Below are 18,406 nucleotides of genomic sequence, written 5' to 3'. Positions count from 1 at the left end.
ATATTAGTATCGATCTCACCCGTTTAACCCTTCAGATACGGTGCTCAATAGCGGGCGCCGCATCTGAATTGTTTTGGAGAGAGGGAGGGAGCTCCCGCTCATCCCACTGACTCCCGGCGATAAGATTGCAGAGTGTCTGTGTCTCCGATGGCAGCCGGGGGCCTAATAAAGGACCCCAGGTCTGCCTGTAGTGAATGCGTGCTAGGCTATGCCAGAGGCATGTCCTAGCAGATGCCTGTCTGTTTTAAACGGACAGGCAGTAATACACTGCAATACAAAAGTATTGCAGTGTATTATAATAGCGATCGGAGATCGCATATCAAAGTCCCCTAGTGGGCCTAGTAAAAAAGTAAAAAAAAGTTGAATAAAGTTAATGGAAAAAATTTTGAGAAAAAATAAAAGTGAAAACCCCACTTTTTCCCCTTACAAAATGCTTTACTAGTAAAAAAAAAACCACAATAAAGCAAAAAAGTTACACATATTTGGAATCGCCGCGTCCGTAACGACCCCGACTATAAAGCCGTTACATTATTTAACCCGCACGGGGAACGCCGTAAAAAATAAAATAAAAAACAATGGAAAAATTGCTGTTTTCTGTTAATCCTGACTTTAAAAAAAATTTAATAAAAAGTGATCAAAGAGTCGCATCTACGGTCAAATAGTACCAATAAAACTACAAGTCGTCCCGCAAAAAAAAAGCCCTCATACAACTGCATCGGCGGAACAATAAAATAGTTATGGCTCTTCAAATATGGAGACCCAAAAACAAATAATTTTTTAAAAAAAAAAGATTTTTTTACTGTGTAAGTAGTAAAACATACAAAATCTATACAAATTTGGTATCTTTGCAATCGTAACAACCCGTTGAATAAAGTTATTGTGTTATTTATAACACACGGTAAACGCTGTAGAGTTATGACGCAAAAAAAGAGTGGCGAAATTTCAGGTTTTCTTCTATCCCCCCAAAAAAGTTAATAAAAGTTAATGAATAAACTATATGTACCCCAAAATGGTGCTATTAAAAAGTACAACTTGTCCCGCAAAAAACAAGACCTTATACAGCTATGTCGACGCAAAAATAAAAAAAAATGATAGCTCTTGGAATGTGACGATGGAAAAACTTAAAAAAATGGCTTGGTCATTAGGGCCCAGAATGCAAGCAGGTGGAAGGGGTTAAGGCCTATTTAAATGTTTGAAAGTGTTTAGTATTTTTTAAAATAGAAATGCGTATTAGTGTGGGTTAATAAACTTCGTAAATACATTTTATTAAAAAATATTTTTGCTTTTTAAGATACAGCTGCTCTGTATTCTTTATACAGAGCAGCTGTATCTTTCGCCAAGGCCTGAATCCATCAGTCCCGCGGACATGACGGGTTCAGTGATAGACACGCAGGATCCACCTATAATCCATCACAACTAAGTTATGAACTTAGATGTGATTGATGATAGCTCGATCCCGCGTGATAGACACGCAGGACCCGCTATCACTCAACCCGTCAAGTCCACGGGACTGACGGATTCAGGTCTTAGCGAACTACACAGCTGCTCTGTATATAGAATACAGAGCAGCTGTATCTTAAAAAGTAAAAATAATTTTTAATAAAATGTATTTATTAAATTTATTAACACACACTAATACACATTTATTTTTTTTAAAAACCCACTTTCATACATTTACATAGCCTTTAAGCGAGATTTATAATAAGGCTTCGTTCACATCTGCGTCAGGGCTCCGTTCAGGGATTCCGTCTGAGCTTTCCGTCAGGGGATCCCATGAACGGTACCCTGACTGAAACAAACGGAAACCATAGGTTTCCGTTTGCATCACCATTGATTTCAATTGCGACGGATCCGGTGCAAATGGTTTCCGATTGCCTCCGTTGTGCAAGAGTTCCCTCGTTTTGACGAAAGCAATACCGCAGTCGACTGCGCTATTCATTCCGTCAAAACGACGGAACCCTTAAACAACGGTGACAAACGGAAACCACTTGCATCAGATCCGTCAACATCACTGTCATTGAAATCAATGGTGATGCAAATGGAAAAGATTGATTACTTACCAGTAATCGGTTTTTCATGCACCTATGACAGCACCCCTCTTGGGGAGACATCCCATTCGCTGGACAGGAAGCCTGAGGTTATATTAAAAAAAAGGACACACCTCTCCACACACCCAGTCTTAGGCCTCATGCACACGAACGTATTTTTTCCTCCCGTAAATACTGGCGTAAATACGGGTCCTTTGTCACACGTACTGAACCCGTATTCCACCAGTCTTTACGGACCCGTGCCCGTAAATACGGATTCGGTGTCACCAGTATTCCACCCGTATTTACGGACCCGTTTTCTCTGAACTAATCAGCAGCCCCTTCTTTCTATCAGTGCTGGAAAGAGAGAAGGGTCAGCCTTTTCTGGCAGAGTTTCCGCAGTGATTGAAAGTAAAAGAAGTTCATACGTACCGTTGTCTTGGTGACGCGTCCCTCTTTTGACATCCAGTCCGACCTCCCTGGATGACGCAGAAGTCCATGTGACCGCTGCAGCCTGTGATTGGTCTGTAGCGGTCACATGGGATGAAACGTCATCCCGGGAGGCCGGAATGGAGGAAGAAGCAGGTAAGTTAAAGAGGCTCTGTCACCAGATTTTCAAACCCCTATCTCGTATTGCAGCAGATCGGCGCTGCAATGTAGATTACAGTAAGGTTTTTTTTTTTTCAAAAACGAGCATTTTTGGCCAAGTTATGACCATTTTTATATTTAGGCAAATGAGCCTTTCTTAAGTACAACTCGGCGTGTTTAAAGTTATGTCCAAGTGGGTGTGTATTGTGTGTGTACATCTTGGCGTTTTTACTTGTTTTACTAGCTGGGCGTTGTGAATAGAAGTGTATGATGCTGACGAATCAGCATCATCCACTTCTCTTCGTTAACACCCAGCTTCTGGCAGTGCACAGACACACAGCGTGTTCTCGAGAGATCACGCTGTGACGTCACTTCCTGCCCCAGGTCCAGCATCGTGTCGGACGAGCGAGGACACATCGGCACCAGGCGACAGAGGCTACAGTTGATTCTGCAGCAGCATCGGCGTTTGCAGGTAAGTCGATGTAGCCTCTGTCGCCTGGTGCCGATGTGTCCTCACTAGTCCGACACGATGCAGGACCTGGGGCAGGAAGTGACGTCACAGCGTGATCTCTCGAGAACACGCTGTGTGTCTGTGCACTGCCAGAAGCTGGGTGTTAACGAAGAGAAGTGGATGATGCTGATTCGTCAGCATCATACACTTCTATTCACAACGCCCAGCTAGTAAAACAAGTAAAAACGCCCAGATGTACACACACAATACACGCCCACTTGGACATAACTTTAAAAACGCCCAGTTGTACTTAAGAAAGGCTCATTTGCATAAATATAAAAATGGTCATAACTTGGCCAAAAATGCTCGTTTTTGAAAAAAAAAAAACCTTACTGTAATCTACATTGCAGCGCCGATCTGCTGCAATACGAGATAGGGGTTTGAAAATCTGGTGACAGAGCCTCTTTAACTTTTAATACTATTAACTCCAGCGGTAGTCACTGTCCCGGGTGCTGAAAGAGTTACTGCCGATCAGTTAACTCTTTCAGCACCCTGGACAGTGACTATCCCCTGACGTCGCCTAGCAACGTTCCCGTAATTACAGGTGCACACACGTAGCCACCCATAATTACAGGAGCCCCATAGACTTCTATGGGCCTGCCAGTGCCGTAATTACGTAAGCATACGGGAAGGTACCCGTGGCCAATAGAAGTCTATGGACTTGTAATTATGGGCGTTTTTACGTTCGTGTGCATGAGGCCTTAGGAAGAACTCCGGATGAGAATTTGTTTTTTTGTGCAACCCATGTGGAATTACCTCACGCCTTTATATATACAGTATTTCCAAGGAATCACTTATATTTATGTTAACAGTTTATAGTTATAAGGACTATATACTACAATAATAGGGAGGGTAACAGAGAGGTGCTGTCATAGGTTCATGAAAATCCAATTACCGGTAAGTAATCAATCTTTTATCCTTTCACCTATGACAACTCCCCTGGAGATGTAAAATAGAAGTCAATATTTAGGGTGGGACCACAGCTTGTAGTACCTTTATACCAAAGGCCAAGTCAGAGGCTGTATGCAGTTGTAATCGGTAATGTTTGAGGAAGGTGTGAGGAGAGCTCCATCTAGCAACCATGCATATCTGATTTAGGGATGCCTCTCCTCTCTCAGCCCAAGAAGTGGACACAGTCCTGGTGGAGTGAGCTCCGAAGAACTCTGGAGGCTGGAGATTGATTTACATAGGCTAAATGTATGGCCTGTTTAATCCATCTAGCTATAGTGGATCTACTGGCTGCCGAACCCTTGTTAGGACCTTGGAACTGAATAAACAAGTTTTCTGAGGTTCTTAAATCTTTAGTGATTTTTAGGTACTGGACTAGACATGTTACGTCCAGGCAGTTAAATTGCTGCATCCTCAGATTTTTAGAGGAATCACAAAAGGAGGGGAGAATAACCTCTTGGTATAGATGAAAAGGACAGACCACCTTAGGAAGAAATCCCAGTAAGGTCTTCAAGATGCCAATCATCTAATAGTAGGGAATATGGGGGAAAGGCAGAAAGGGCCTGTATCTCACTTACCCTACGGGACGACGTAATGGCTAACAAGAACGTCATTTTGAATGTCAGCATCTTTAGGGTTATAGAGTCTAGTGGTTCGAACGGTGAGTTTGTCATAGCCTGGAGAACGATATTTAAGTCCCAAGGAGGAACTGAGGATCTAATCTGGGGTTTAATACTAGAAGAGGCTGCTAACCCAGGTGTTTTCCATGAATTTGAAATAAAATAAAAAAGGAACTTAATGCGGATATCTGAGGTTTTTATTTAATCCTGCTTGGAGAAAATCTAATATCAAAAGGGATATCTGGTTTGGTTAGAGGATTTATGTCTACACCTGCAAAATTTGTAAATGCTTTCCAGGCTTTTAGATATATTTCTGAGGTAACCAGACTCTAAGAACCCTCTCGTCTAAATGATTACCCTTTCAGTCTCCAGATTGTCAGATGAAGCTTTTGAATTTCAGGGTGCATTATTGGGCCCTGGTATAGGACATCTGGTATGGTCGGGAGAATCCAAGTTTGGTCTGAGGACATTCTCTTTAACCATGTGAACTTTTTGACCAGAAGGGGGCTATTAGAATTACTAAAGCCTTGTCTTCCCTGATTTTTTTTGATCACCCTTGGGAGAAGACATAGGGGGGGGGGCATAACCCCTCTCTTGACTCAAACACTGCGAAAATGCATCAATTGCTGTTGGGTAGTCTGCGGGATCCAGGGAGAAGAATCTCCTGACCTTCCTGTTTTTTCTGGATGCAAATAGGTCTATTGAGGGACCCAACCCATTTGTAAACAATCTTCTGAAATATCTCTGCATTCAGAGTCTATTCTGACTGGTGTAACCGTTTTCGGCATATGAAGTCTGCCACCTGGTTGTCCACTCCCTTCAGGTGGACAGCTGAGATGGTCAATAAGTGGCGCTCTGCCAGAAAAAATATCTGGGAAGATAAATCCATCAGTGGAAACGATCTTGCCCCCCCCACCCCCTGATAATTTATATAGGCTACTGTCGTCGTGTTGTCTGAATATATTTTTAAAATCTGACCTGAAATTGCTGGTATAGAGTTTTTCATAGACTGAAAAACTGCTTCCAGTTCCCTGAAGTTGGAGGACCTCTGTGCGGCCTGGTGGTCCTACTGACCCTGGAGAAAAGAGGAGTCGTAATGAGCTCCCCAACCCAAAGGACTCGCATCCGTAGTTATATTGAGAGTAGGGATTGTTATCCATGGAATGCCCCTCTTGAGGTTCTCCCTGTTCAACCACCATCTGAGAGACAGTCTGGCTGTGGATGAAATGTAGAGGGATTGATCTAGGGAGAGATTGCTCTTGTCCCACTGATCTAGAATGTCCCATTGTAGAGCCCTGGATCTGAACTGAGCCCATGATACTGCTGGAATACATGAAATCATGATTCCCAGAACTGACATAGCTTTCCTGAAAGATTTCAAATGGGTTATATAGAGCTCTGAGACTATGTCTATCAGGGGATTGATCTTACCTTCTGGAAGGAAAGACATCTGCCTGGAGGAGTCTAGAAGAATCCCTAGAAAGACATCTGTTTTAGGGAATCAAAACTTGTTTTTTTTCAGATTTATGTTCCATCCTAAGTTCGTTAGGATAGAACAAATTATTTCTATCTGTTGAATCAGGGTCTGAGTTGTTTCTGCCACGATTAGGAAATTGTCCAGGTAGGGAATCAGGAGGATGTCCCTCGTCTCGATGTATGATGTAATTTCCGCTTCTGAAATGCCAAAAGGGGAGGACTCTGTATTGTAAGTGAAACAAAGTACTGTTGAGGGCCACTGCTACCCTTAGATATTTCTGGTGAGGACTGCATATTGGTACAGGATAACATGCATCCTCCAGATCTAGTGATGCCATCACACAGTCTTTGGAGAGGAGATTTATGGTTGATGCAATGGTCTCCATGCAAAAATTTTTGAAGGTCAAATAAGAATTCAGTTGTTTTAGATTTATTATGACCCTGTATTTCCCTTCTGGCTTCTTCATCAGAAAAAGAGGGAAATAAAAGCCTTGGCCTGTTTCTACACTTGGGACTTGAATTAGAATTTTATTTTATAAAGGGACATCATCATTTCCGACTCTAATGCTTTCTGTTTTTCTTAATTTTTTTTAGGGTCTTTGTGGGATAGAATCTGTCCTGGAGAAGAGATTTGAATTCTAGAACATACCCTGTTTTTTATAATTCCTAGGATCCACCGATTTGTTGACATTTTTTCCCAATTTTTGAAAAACAGGGATAGACAACCCCCCCACCATGGATCTTCTGGCATCATTGTTGGGGGTCTCTGTTTTTGGGATCGTTTTGAGGCCTGAAAAGGAAGCCCTTGATCTTCCTAGGAAACTTTGGGTTTTTAAACTCCTGTCCCCTAGAATTAGGTCTTTTATTAAACCTTTTGGGACTAAAGGAATCCATTTGTTTTCCTTGTGTAGGGAACCTCTTTTTTCTATCAGACGCTCTTTCTAATAGGTCATCTAGCGGGGGCCCAAACAAATAATCTCCAAAGCAGGGAATTGCACCATAGCTTCCCTTTTGATCCAGTGTCCCCTTCCAGGTTTTTAGCTAGGTAGCCCTTCTAGCGCACAGAATCTACTGAGGTGTCGGCCAAAAAATCTGCTGCCTTAGATAGCAATGGAAGGCAGGAGAGGATCTGACCTCTTGAAGTTTCGTGTCTAATGTGAAGCTCTAATTGTGATAGCCATATTTTTAGAGACCTAGCCACACAACTGTCTGCAATGCCTGGCTTAAAAGCCCCCGTAGAAGCTTCCCAGGTTCTCTTGAGGTAGTAATCAGCTTTTCTATCCATTGGTTCGGATAAAGAGCCTAGATCCTCAAATGGAAGAGCATTCTTCCTTGATATTTTTGCCACTGGGGCGTCAAGACTAGGGGTATTATCCAAGTCCTTGCAGACCTCTTCTTCGAAGGGATATTTCCTTTTAAGAAATTTGGGAATACCAACTTTCCTATCTGGATTTATCCATTCCTTCTTAATGAGGCTCAATACGGTCTTACGAATGGGAAAGGTTCTCTGTTTTCTAGGTCCGAAGCCTTCGAACATTATGTCCGGGACGGAACGAGGTTCTTTGGGGTCATCAATATTCATAGTTGCTCTTACTGTTTTAAGAAGCTGGTCTACGTCCTCTGCTGAGAACAAATCCCCCCCCCCCCCCCCGTCCTTGTCTGAGGAATTAAGTGAAGAGCTCAGCTCTCCTTCTACATCTAGCTGAAAATACTCTTCAGCAGAGGAATCTGATAAATCTACCCGACTGAAAGAGGTGGACGGTAGATCCTTCTTTTTCCTTAGGGAGTTCCTAACTTCTGCCCTCACAATCTCTTTAATACTTGAAACCAGATTTGTAGATTCTTCAGTGATGATCTTATCTAAACAATTCTGGCAAAGTCTTTTATTATAGGAGGCTGTTAGTTGTTTTTTTTTTTATTACAAACTGCGCATTCCTTGTTACGTGTCTTATCCAGTTTCTTTCTAGGACCTTCTCTGGCCTAAACATATGTACAAGAGAAGAGGACAGTATTAGCAAAGAGAGGTTTTTTTTGTCCTACCCTATATAAAGTCCTGCCTTCTCCTCAAGTAACGGACAGGAGGATCTTGTGGCATCCGAGCGGTCAGCGTGTCCTGCTGCTTCTCCTGGTGTTTCCATTATGGGAGGAGATGCTGGAGCCCGAGGCTCCATATCGTTCAGGCCTAAATAGGCCTTGGATTGGCTGGGGAGGTACTCTGCTCCAGACGCCTTGAGCCCACGTTGGGGTCGCCGGAACCAACGCTTCCTGGAGTGTAGGACGCGTCACCCCGCCGGAAGCGACGCGTCGCCGTGACTGGATGTTTTGCACAGAGTGCGCCGGAAGTCGCCAACGATGGGCATGTATACCGGCTCCACCAGGGAACAAAGAATGACGCTGGGAGAACCGCTCTCCCACAAGAGGAAGGTCCCACCACGTGGGACCTAAAACCACCTCCAGGGAGGCAAGCGATGTACCGGGAGAGAAGGGAGTAACCGTCCCAAGGCTTAAGGTTGCTCCCTCCAGAGCACCCCTTGGTGGAAAAAGGTAAGAACCTGCTAGGGGGTCTGCAACCCAGGGAGAAGTGCTTTTTTCCTAACCGGAAAATGCCATACGGAGGACAGGAAACCTGACTGGGTGTGTGGAGAGGTGTGTCCTTTTTTATATCCTCAGGCTTCCCTTCCAGTGAATGGGTTGTCTCTCCAGGGGTGCGGTCATAGGTGAAAGGGTAAACCTATGGTTTCCGTTTATTTGAGTCAGGGTTTCGTTCATGGGTTCCCCTAACGGAAAGCTCCGATGGAACCCCTGAACGGAGCCCTGACGCATATGTGAACGAAGCCTAACTGGTACAAAGGAAACGTGGAGGAGACCCTCATAGAAACAAAGTCACCAACTGTACAATTACAGCTGTAATCCAAGCGATCACTATACACAAAATCACGGTTTTTTATTGTACTAGTATTTATGAGACTCACTGACGGTATAGCACAAGGTAATCACAGTGAAACAGTACATACAAAATGATTCTTCCTGGCAGATGTAATAATTCACTGTTAAATATGATTATTTCAGTGCTGAACAACCTTGATACATGTAGCGCTCAGTAAAATTTCAGCTGCAGCCACAATGAAACACAATAAAAAGTGGTCCCTAATATAATATATTGTCCATCTGACAATAAGAGGGACTTATTTATAGATCATGCATCAATGCAAAAGTATAGCATGCTTACCCTTAAAATTGTACCCTCTACGAGAACAATTATAAGGGACTTGTGTGACTTTTGCACGTGTTAAATGTATTTAAAGTTTATTGCACACAGGACTTCAGGATAGACCCCTTTACAGGTTTTAGGCCTCATGCACACGACCGTAGCCATGTGCACGGCTGTGATTTTTGGGTCGGTCGGTCGGCCGGCCGCGGAGTGTCACCGGCGAGCCACCCGCAAATCATGGGCCGTGCACATGGGCCGTGCACATGGCCGCGTCCATTATTTTCTATGAGCCAGGATCGCAAAACACGGCCGTAGTAAGACATATCTGTTCTTTTTGCGGTCCAAGCTCCTGGGCCATGCACAGACCGTGGAAACGACGGTCGTGTGCATGGGCCCATAGAAATGAATGGGGGATTTTCGGGGGAATTGCGGCCGCAAAAGCACGTTCATGTGCATGGGGCCTTAGGCGTGAAAAACGCCATAGCTTGTATCCAGTGGATCCATCTAGTGTCAATCAGTGGGTTAGAAAATCTTTCCACATATACCACTCCCTATTGTTACTATTGGGCACTTCATATTCAGTATACTGCCTCCCTGTGTGTGGCTCAGTTTCTGCCCCCTAGAGTGCCTCTAGATACATACCAGTGATTTCATTGCAGGACAGATCCAACTTCTGTAGGTGAATGTAACTACAGAGAATCTGGATATCATCTAATTTACGAGCCTGCAAAAATAAGGATAGAACGCTATAAAAAGAAAATGTTTTTACTATGACATGGTAAAAAAAACAATGTATGTAAAACAAATACATGCTCTGTATGTGCCCTCATGTTGGCATGAACGGAGTTATATTTTCCATGCTACAATAAATCACTCTTCCTGCTAATAAAAAATAGGTATTTTTATTGTGCTGAATAATAATAACAACAGAATAATTTAGGTTAGAGAATAGACTGTCAGCATACATATTCTGTGCATAGCGAGTACGGTCATATGGAAGAAAATCGGTGTGCTCTAGGAGTCTGCTGACTAATCGATTTTAGACTGTTAAAGGGTTTGTCCACTTTTAAACAGCTGTTTGCTGGTGAGGACCGGTCACCCCTCCGGACATGTCTGTTTTAGTAAATAACACTTATTGAGCACCTTTTCTTAAAGCTCTGCATCCGTTCCGTTGTTATCCCTCCTGGACATGTAAATGTACCATTCCCCTTGTCAATAGGATGAGTCCCTACGTAGTCTGACACGGTCATCAGTGATTGGACACTTTTGTTGCAGGGAAACTAATATCAAACTCACAATATACAGCATACAAATCTTCTTTATAAAAAATATTAAGAGGATAAATATAATTCTACAAGAATCAGAACCCATTGATAAAACTACAATTTAAGTTCACCCCGAGCCAAAAAATGGCAACCTGACTTTGCTCCTGAAACCCCTTGTGTAGTAACCCTTTGTGTAGTTACTGTATACAGACTTCTCCTGCCTTCACTTCTCACTCTCATGAGGCTGCTTTTTCTGTCACCCAGTCACCCACAGGGTCTTCCCTGCCTTATGCCGGTAGTCAATCATAGCGACAGAAACCTTCATCCCAATCACTAAACAGAGCACATTTACTCTAGTCTGTGGAAGGTAAGACATGATCTAGTATCAGTGGGTACATTTTGATTTTTAAGAAATACATGTAGCAGTGTACACCTTGTGTGAATCTACAGGAACACTCTTTAAACCTCATTTTTACATCTGCAGGAGACTTTCTTTGTTGTCTTAACAATTTTCTTGATCTATAGCTTTAAGAAAACATCTTCCTATTTTTGTAATGAAATAAACACAATGTATTTTTAAGAATTTAAAGATATGTTTTATTTAGTTGAGGGATTTGTGCAGGATATTAGAATTCCTCACCAGGCCTCAAGCGTGAAGAAACAACTCCTAGTGGAGATATCGGAGGTCTTGAAAGCACATTAAGGATAAAAGATTCTCCTCTATTTCTAGTATAACTATCACAGCAGGAGCTTATTAGGTCCCATGATCCCTCATGTATTTTTCTACTGAACACAGATTATGTCACCAGAGGACACTAGCTTGCAATATGCTGTGGCGAGATCCACATTCTACTTGCATTAAACAATCCATATCTTTTGACAACTGATTTGATATTATGACTTTTTTTTCTTTCTACATTTAACTGCATTGAGACCCCAGCAGCAGATTTAAACAGTTTTTTAAAGCATCAATATTTGTACCCTTGAGCATTATTTGATATTTTTATTCCTTATTGACTTTCCAATGTACATTTAATAAAAAAATAAAAAAAATGTATCTTTAGTGTGTGTATGGAGGAAAAACATACACTCTTCAAGAGCTGGGCGACACTTCATTACTGAAACGGATGGAATTTGTAATGTATGGAAAAGAACAGTGGATACAAAAATAAGAGCTGAAATTAACTCCGGAGCTGGGAAGTCGGCAGGATACATTGCCGCAATCCAAGCCTTCATCTAGAAAAGCAAGTATTCTTGCCCAAATCCCCTGTTTGAGGGAATGCCGGGGTCTGAACCTTGACCCGTATTTTATGCAATGGACTAGCATCATATAAGAAGTTAGCTATATGCTTCACTGGATTACAAGAGCCACAAAAAGTTCTACACTTTTCTATCTCACATGGAGTTATCTAAAAATTCCTTCTATTTTTGGAGAGATTTATTTAAATCTATTTCACGTGCAACATTACTATGACAATGTGTAAAGGCCCTATCACACCGACCAATTTTGGCCGATGCAACGAGCTGTCTCATTGAGCGGCGCTCGTTTGCTCCTGTCACACAGAGCTATGAATGGGGACGATCGTTCGTTACTCCGATCGCTCATCCCCATCCATTATCATCATGTCAGTAGTGCGTCTCCCTGTTTACACAGAGAGATGTGCTGCCGACAATGATAGTTTACTTTTTTTAAATGATACGCTCAGCTGATTATCGAGCGTTTGCTCGTTCATCTACTGATCGCTGCCCTGTTTACACAGGGCAATTATCGGCCTTGAACGCTTGTCTGCCCGATAATTGCCCAGTGTAAAAGGACCTTTAGTTTTCTAGTGAGAGAATGTCTAGTGATCCACAACACGTGGCTTGTAAGTCACATGTGGATCCACAGGATATGCCATGACTGCCTGATAGGTGAGTGTCCCACCTTTGAGTTCCCCGCCTGTTAAGAGAAGAGGACTCCCTTCATCTCCGTTCCACAAAAGCACGAATGGCAATTTTTCCATTCACTCTCCTCCTGAATGCAGTTGCATCACCTTGGCAGAACAGAGGTCGAGAGAGCCACGTTCTCTCAATGAGACATTTATTGCATATCCCATGACAGGTATTGACACTGCTGATACTTACTGACAGGACCAAATGCAGATAAACCTGTTCACTTCCAGGGGCTGAACGACCGAACATAGAGAGTCCTTCAGAAACCATTTCCTCTTTCAGCACACCATCAAATTGTTCCTTAACACAAAACGAGAGAAATCACATTTAAGGAGGATTAGACCCTTTGGGGGAGATTTGTTAATACTGTCCTGACGGTAGACAGAATAAACTAGAGCAGACAAGCAGAAACTGTGCAACATTTATTACAGCGAGGGACGCAGCATAAAACATTTGGCGCATCCTCCTACATGTGTTAGACTTTTTCCTTCCTTACGCCATCCCTTGGCTGGTATACTCTACATCAATATTTTGTAAAAAAAAAAACAAAAAAAAAAACGCCGTATGCCATTAATAAAACATAGCCCATTTTACGGCTTCTCTTAGCCATGCCCACTTTTCTAGACACTTTTCAAAACGGTCAAGTGAGGCATCTAAAAACAATAAGTTTAGCATATGGCATGTACACAGTATAATGCCCCCCCCCCCCCCCGCACAGTATAATGTCCTTCCTCCCCTCCCCTGGGTGTCACACACAGCCCTCCCCTTGTAGATAGTGCCCCCCTGTAGATTCTGCCATACAGCCCCCACCTCCCCCCTGTAGATTCTGCCAGTCCCCCACCTCCCCCTTGTAAGCAGTCCCACACAGCTCCCCCACCTCCTCTTTGTAGATAGTGTCATACAGCCCCCCACCTCCCCCTTATAGACAATGCCCCCGAAACAAATAAAACCCAAAAAAATTGTACTTACCTAGGCCCCGTTCCGCGATGAACGGAGCTGCTCTACAACTCAGACAGGATCCTTGCGTAGGCCAGCGTGATCCAGTGGCGTTATTATGCCAGCCTGCGCAGGGATCCTGTCCCTGATGGGCTGCAGGCCGAATAGCCTGTAGCCTATGACAGAGCAGGGAGACATCTCCCTGCTCTGTCATAGGATTCAATAGTATCTGCGTCCTAAGGAATGTAGCGTTACTACCACTTTAGCAGACATAGTGGCTGCTATCGCTGCCACCGGGCATGGGAAAGCCCATCCTGTCGAGCGGCACAGGCGTCCTCATGCCCACTGGCGCCACTTGCAGCAGCTATGGCTGCTATAATGGTAGTTACTCCACTGAGAAGAGAAGGTGTGCCCGGGCAGAAAGGCAGCTGCAGAGGGGAAGGCAGGCAGGAAAGGGGAAGGGAGGCAGCGCAGCTGTGTGATGGTCAGGTTTCCACATACTTCTGGCCATATATTGTAGGTAAAGTTGAGACTTTTTATTTTACAGAGAATTTCCTAAAATGGATACAAATAGGGTCAGTTCACATGTAGTGTAAACGCTCCAGATATTCTGCGGCATGTCAATTGTATTTACATAAACGCTGCTTATTTGTTACGGGTCTTCCCCATTGAATTCAATGGGGAGGTAAAACCTGCAACAAATGGCAGATGTTGCATTTTTTTGTGCAGAAAATGCAACTCAGAAAAAAAAAAATCTTATACTCACCGTGAATTCTGCGTTTCTTCATTCAGGCCGGCCTCCTCGGATGACGTTTCATCCTATGTGACCGCTGGAGCCAATCATAGGCTGCAGTGGTTACATGGGATGAAACGTCATCCGAGGAGGCCGGGCTGCAGGACAGTGGCCATGGCTACGTAAGTATGAATCTTTGTTTTTTTTTGTCAGGTGCAGTTTTGCCCAGTGTGAACAAACCCTTACAGAAAACTCTCAGCTGTCAGACGTATAAGGTCCAATTTACACATAATTTATTGGTGCTGTTTTTGACATGGAAGCCGCAATGAAATCAGCGTCAAAAAAGGGCCGAAACCACCTCCCATTGATTTCAATGGGAGGCAGAGGCATTTTTTTTTCCCGAGCGGCACTGACAGTAAAAAAAGCGGTATGTGCTTTCTTGTCGCAGTTCTGCCTCTTACCTCCCATTGAAATCACTGAGAGGCAGAAAAAGCATTTTTCACTGTTTTTTTGCCAGCAGCGCTCAATGGCCGTGGGCAAAAAATGCCACAAGAAAGTGCAGGCAGGTGAAAATCTCACTCAATATTCCTGAAGGCATTTTGAGGCACATTTTTTCTGCCTGCTAAATACTCTGTGTGAACAGGGACTAAGGCTGGAATCAGTTTTCAGCCTCTGTAAGTAAAAAACAATGTCTGATTCACTAAGTGCAAGCAGAGATCTTGAAAATGGTGCGGAATTGAAACACAGAGTATATTAATACGTCACATAACTGTTCATTATACAGTGATTAAAGGGAATGTGTTGCCAGAAAAACATGTTGTTTTTTTTTAAATTAAACATTTAGTGTGTGGGTGATTAAACATTGTTCAAATTTTTTTTATTTTTTTCACGAGTCAGGAAATATTATAAATTAATTCTAATTTATAGTATTACCCATTTCTGGTCACTAGATGGAGCTATTCCCAAAATTGCAGCATTGCAAAATTGGGTAAAAAGCCCTCGCTCTAGTGAGCTCTCAGCATCCCCCCCTCCTTTATCCTGGCTAGTGCCGGGATAAACGAGGGGTTTGAACGGTGTAACCTCCTACACTGTGTGTCGCCATTTTTTGAGCTAACACACAGTGTAGTAGGTTTACATACAGTAGTAAACACACACAAACACGAACATACATAGAAATAACTTACCTGCTCCAGTCGCCGCTGCTCCCTCCGGCCCGTCCGCTCCGTCTGCTGCCGCTGGTCCAAGTGCACAAGTCCGGAAGCCGCGACCGGAAGTAGTAATATTACTGTCCGGCCGCGACTTCCGGTCCACAGGAAAATGGCGCCGGACGGCGCCAATTTCAAATTGGACTGTGTGGGAGCGGCGCATGCGCAGTTCCCACACAGACGCCGTACACACAAGTGAATGGGACGGGAGCCGTTCGCAGTCCCTATGGGACTGTGGCTGCCGTATTCCATGTCTGTATGTGTCGTTAATCGACACATACAGAAATGGAACAAAAAATGGCAGCCCCCATAGGGAAGAAAAAGTGTAAAAATAAGAAAAAGTAAAACACAAACACACAAATAAATATAAACGTTTTTAATAAAGCACTAACATCTTTAACATATAAAAAAAATAATTTGTGATGACACTGTTCCTTTAAGCTTTATTTGCATAAACCCAGATACCCCTAGGTATGTTGTTCAGACGCAGCGCATAAAATCAGCGGCAGATTTTGCAAAGAATCTGTGGCAACTCCACAAAAAAAATCTGCATGTGTTGCTGCAGATGTGCGATTGATTTCACCCTTCGCATTGAATCCGCAACGAATGGATTTAACCCCTTCTTTTAACGGGTTAAAACTGCAGCATAATCCACGCGTAACACAGGCATATTTTGCTACGGAAATGCTGCGGACACTGCGGGAAATCAGCTACGTGTCGTGCCCTTGTTGCAAACTGATTTCTGTGCGGAAGTTCCGTGGCATTTGCAATAGTAGCAAAGTGGATGAGATTTATCAAAACTTAGGCCCACACTGCGACAAGAAATAGCAGAAAAGTCATGCGGAAAGTATTCTGCGGTGCAACTTTCATATCCGCAACATGTCAATTTATGTCGCGTATTCTGTGTGGAGATGCAGCGTGTTGGGCCCAAGACTTCAATGGGGAGCAGAAATTCTGCACTAAAAATCGCAGGTGGAGTTGTGTTGCGGTTTGTACAGCAATACCGTAGCGGAAACGCTGGAAAACCGCAGTTGCACATGGAGTTTTTTATGATCAATGCATCTCACTAAATCTGCAGATAAAAACGATACAGGAAAAACGGCAGTGTTTCCGCAGTAATATGTGAAGCAAAAACGCACGACTTTCTGCGCATTTTTGTTACTAATTTTCCAGCAAGGTTTTTTTAGATTCCGCTACAGATCTTTTGTTGCAGAAAATCTGCGTCTCCTGCCTGTGAGAACAAACCCTGAGGGTATGTTCACACGTACACGTCCGTTACGGCTGAAATTACGGAGCTGTTTTCAGGAGAAAACAGCACCGTAATTTCAGCCGTAAAGGCATGTGCAGGCGTCTTTCGCTGCGTCCATGGAAAACAGCTCCAATTACGTCCCAAGAAGTGACAGGCACTTCTTTGACGCGGGCGTCATTTTTACGCGCCGCCTTTTGAAAAAAAATGACCGTCGGCACAGAACATCGTAAGACCCAATCAAATGAATGGGCAGATGTTTGCCAACGCTTTTGAGACGCATTTTCGGCCGTAATTCGAGGCTAAAACGCCCAAATTACGTCCGTAAATAGGGTGTGTGAACCCAGCCTGACAATAAAAGAAATTCACTTTGTAATGAGAATCGGTGACAAGCCAGACTAATAACATTCCTTAGGATGACTGGGATTCTGTCAAAATACTTATATATTCACTGACATGAAATGAGAACGAGCCCTGTAGTGAACAGCAGTGACTCTCCAGCTGCTGGGAAACTAGAACATGCCCTCCATGCTGGGAGTTGTAGTTCCCCCACGGCTTGAGGTTTGCAGCTGGCAGACCGCCGGTAATATTCTGCATAGATCATCTCCGGGAAGCACTAATACGTCTTACCTCCATCTTGTCCTCCTGCTCGCTGCTGTCACTGTCAGACTCCCTGGGGTCCCCACAGTAGTCAGGACTGGGAGTCCCCCAGGTGCCTGCACTTCGCTCCCGTTGCTCAGCCTCCATTTCGCGGGGTATTATATGACAGAATTCTTCTTGGAACCCAGAACCAAGCACCGCCGCCGCCGCCATGCTCCTTGCACGCAGACGAACGTCTCCGGTGCAGCGTTTACTTCACCGTGCTGCTGGGAGACGGGCTGCGCTACTGTCAGCCGCCATGTTGTGTACACACTAGTTACCAAGCGACCAGAACCTGGCGTGACTGCAGAGCAATGCATGCCGGGAACTGTAGTTCTTACCCTCGTCTTCTTAGTGGAGATTTGTTGTAGAGATTTGTTGGCGGAATGTGGCGCTGTACTCCGCTTTATGTGAGGTACAAACATATAACGCCACATTCCGTCTACAAATCAATAGCTCTGAAAAGATTAGAAGATGTTAGGAACTTCTGTACAAAAGTTTATGTTCCAATTTAAAATAGTTTGTGGATGAATTTCCCACCCAAAATTCTAAGGCCCTGTTCATACGGAGGTTTTTTGCAGGCAGAAAATTCTGACTGGAAAAATCAGCTCCGGTCTTTTTCACCACACGCGGGGAAAAAAACGCCTTTGTCTTCCATTTTCGACCGTTTTTTGGCTCGGTTATCGCTGTGGTTTCTGCGTCAAAAAACGCGCCAAAAAACACTGAACAGGGCCTTATACCTGAGCTACAAGTGTTTCCCTTGAAGGTTTGTATTCAGTATGTATATAGAACACTGGGAGAAATGTATCAAAACAGTTTAAAGTCAAACGCAACCAATCAGATTCCTGCTTTAACTTTTCTAAGGCCCTTTGGAAATTAAAAGCAGTGTTCTGATTGGTTGCTATCGGTTACACTTTTTTTTGCACTACTTTTCCCAAATTTACCTAATTTTTATTTATTAATATTCTGCGTATTCAGAAGCCCATCCATCGCTGTGAGGGAAGAGGTGGGGTGCGCTCTCATAACTATGAGGCGTCATGCACACGACCGCAGTTTTGCGGCCGTATAC

General features: G+C 43.6%; 1 protein-coding gene across 2 annotated transcripts in view; it reads right to left on the bottom strand.

Annotated features, from left to right (window-relative positions):
- LRGUK (leucine rich repeats and guanylate kinase domain containing) overlaps positions 1-17,631 on the bottom strand; it is a 67,314-nt gene extending 49,683 nt beyond the window's left edge. For both annotated transcript variants that reach the window (XM_075855098.1, XM_075855099.1), the window contains exons 1-3: positions 17,329-17,631; positions 12,771-12,878; positions 10,024-10,105 (exon numbers count right to left, since the gene is read on the bottom strand). In XM_075855098.1, the coding sequence (XP_075711213.1) occupies positions 10,024-10,105; positions 12,771-12,878; positions 17,329-17,511 (373 nt within the window). In that variant the 5' untranslated portion in view covers positions 17,512-17,631. The remainder of the gene's footprint in view (positions 1-10,023; positions 10,106-12,770; positions 12,879-17,328) is intronic.
- Between the last annotated feature and the right edge of the window lie 775 nt (positions 17,632-18,406).

The sequence above is a fragment of the Rhinoderma darwinii genome, chromosome 3 (assembly GCF_050947455.1).
Source record: "Rhinoderma darwinii isolate aRhiDar2 chromosome 3, aRhiDar2.hap1, whole genome shotgun sequence".
Lineage (NCBI taxonomy): Eukaryota > Metazoa > Chordata > Amphibia > Anura > Rhinodermatidae > Rhinoderma > Rhinoderma darwinii.
The sequence above is the reverse complement of the archived record's forward strand: the minus strand, read 5'-3'. Positions and strand labels throughout refer to the sequence as shown.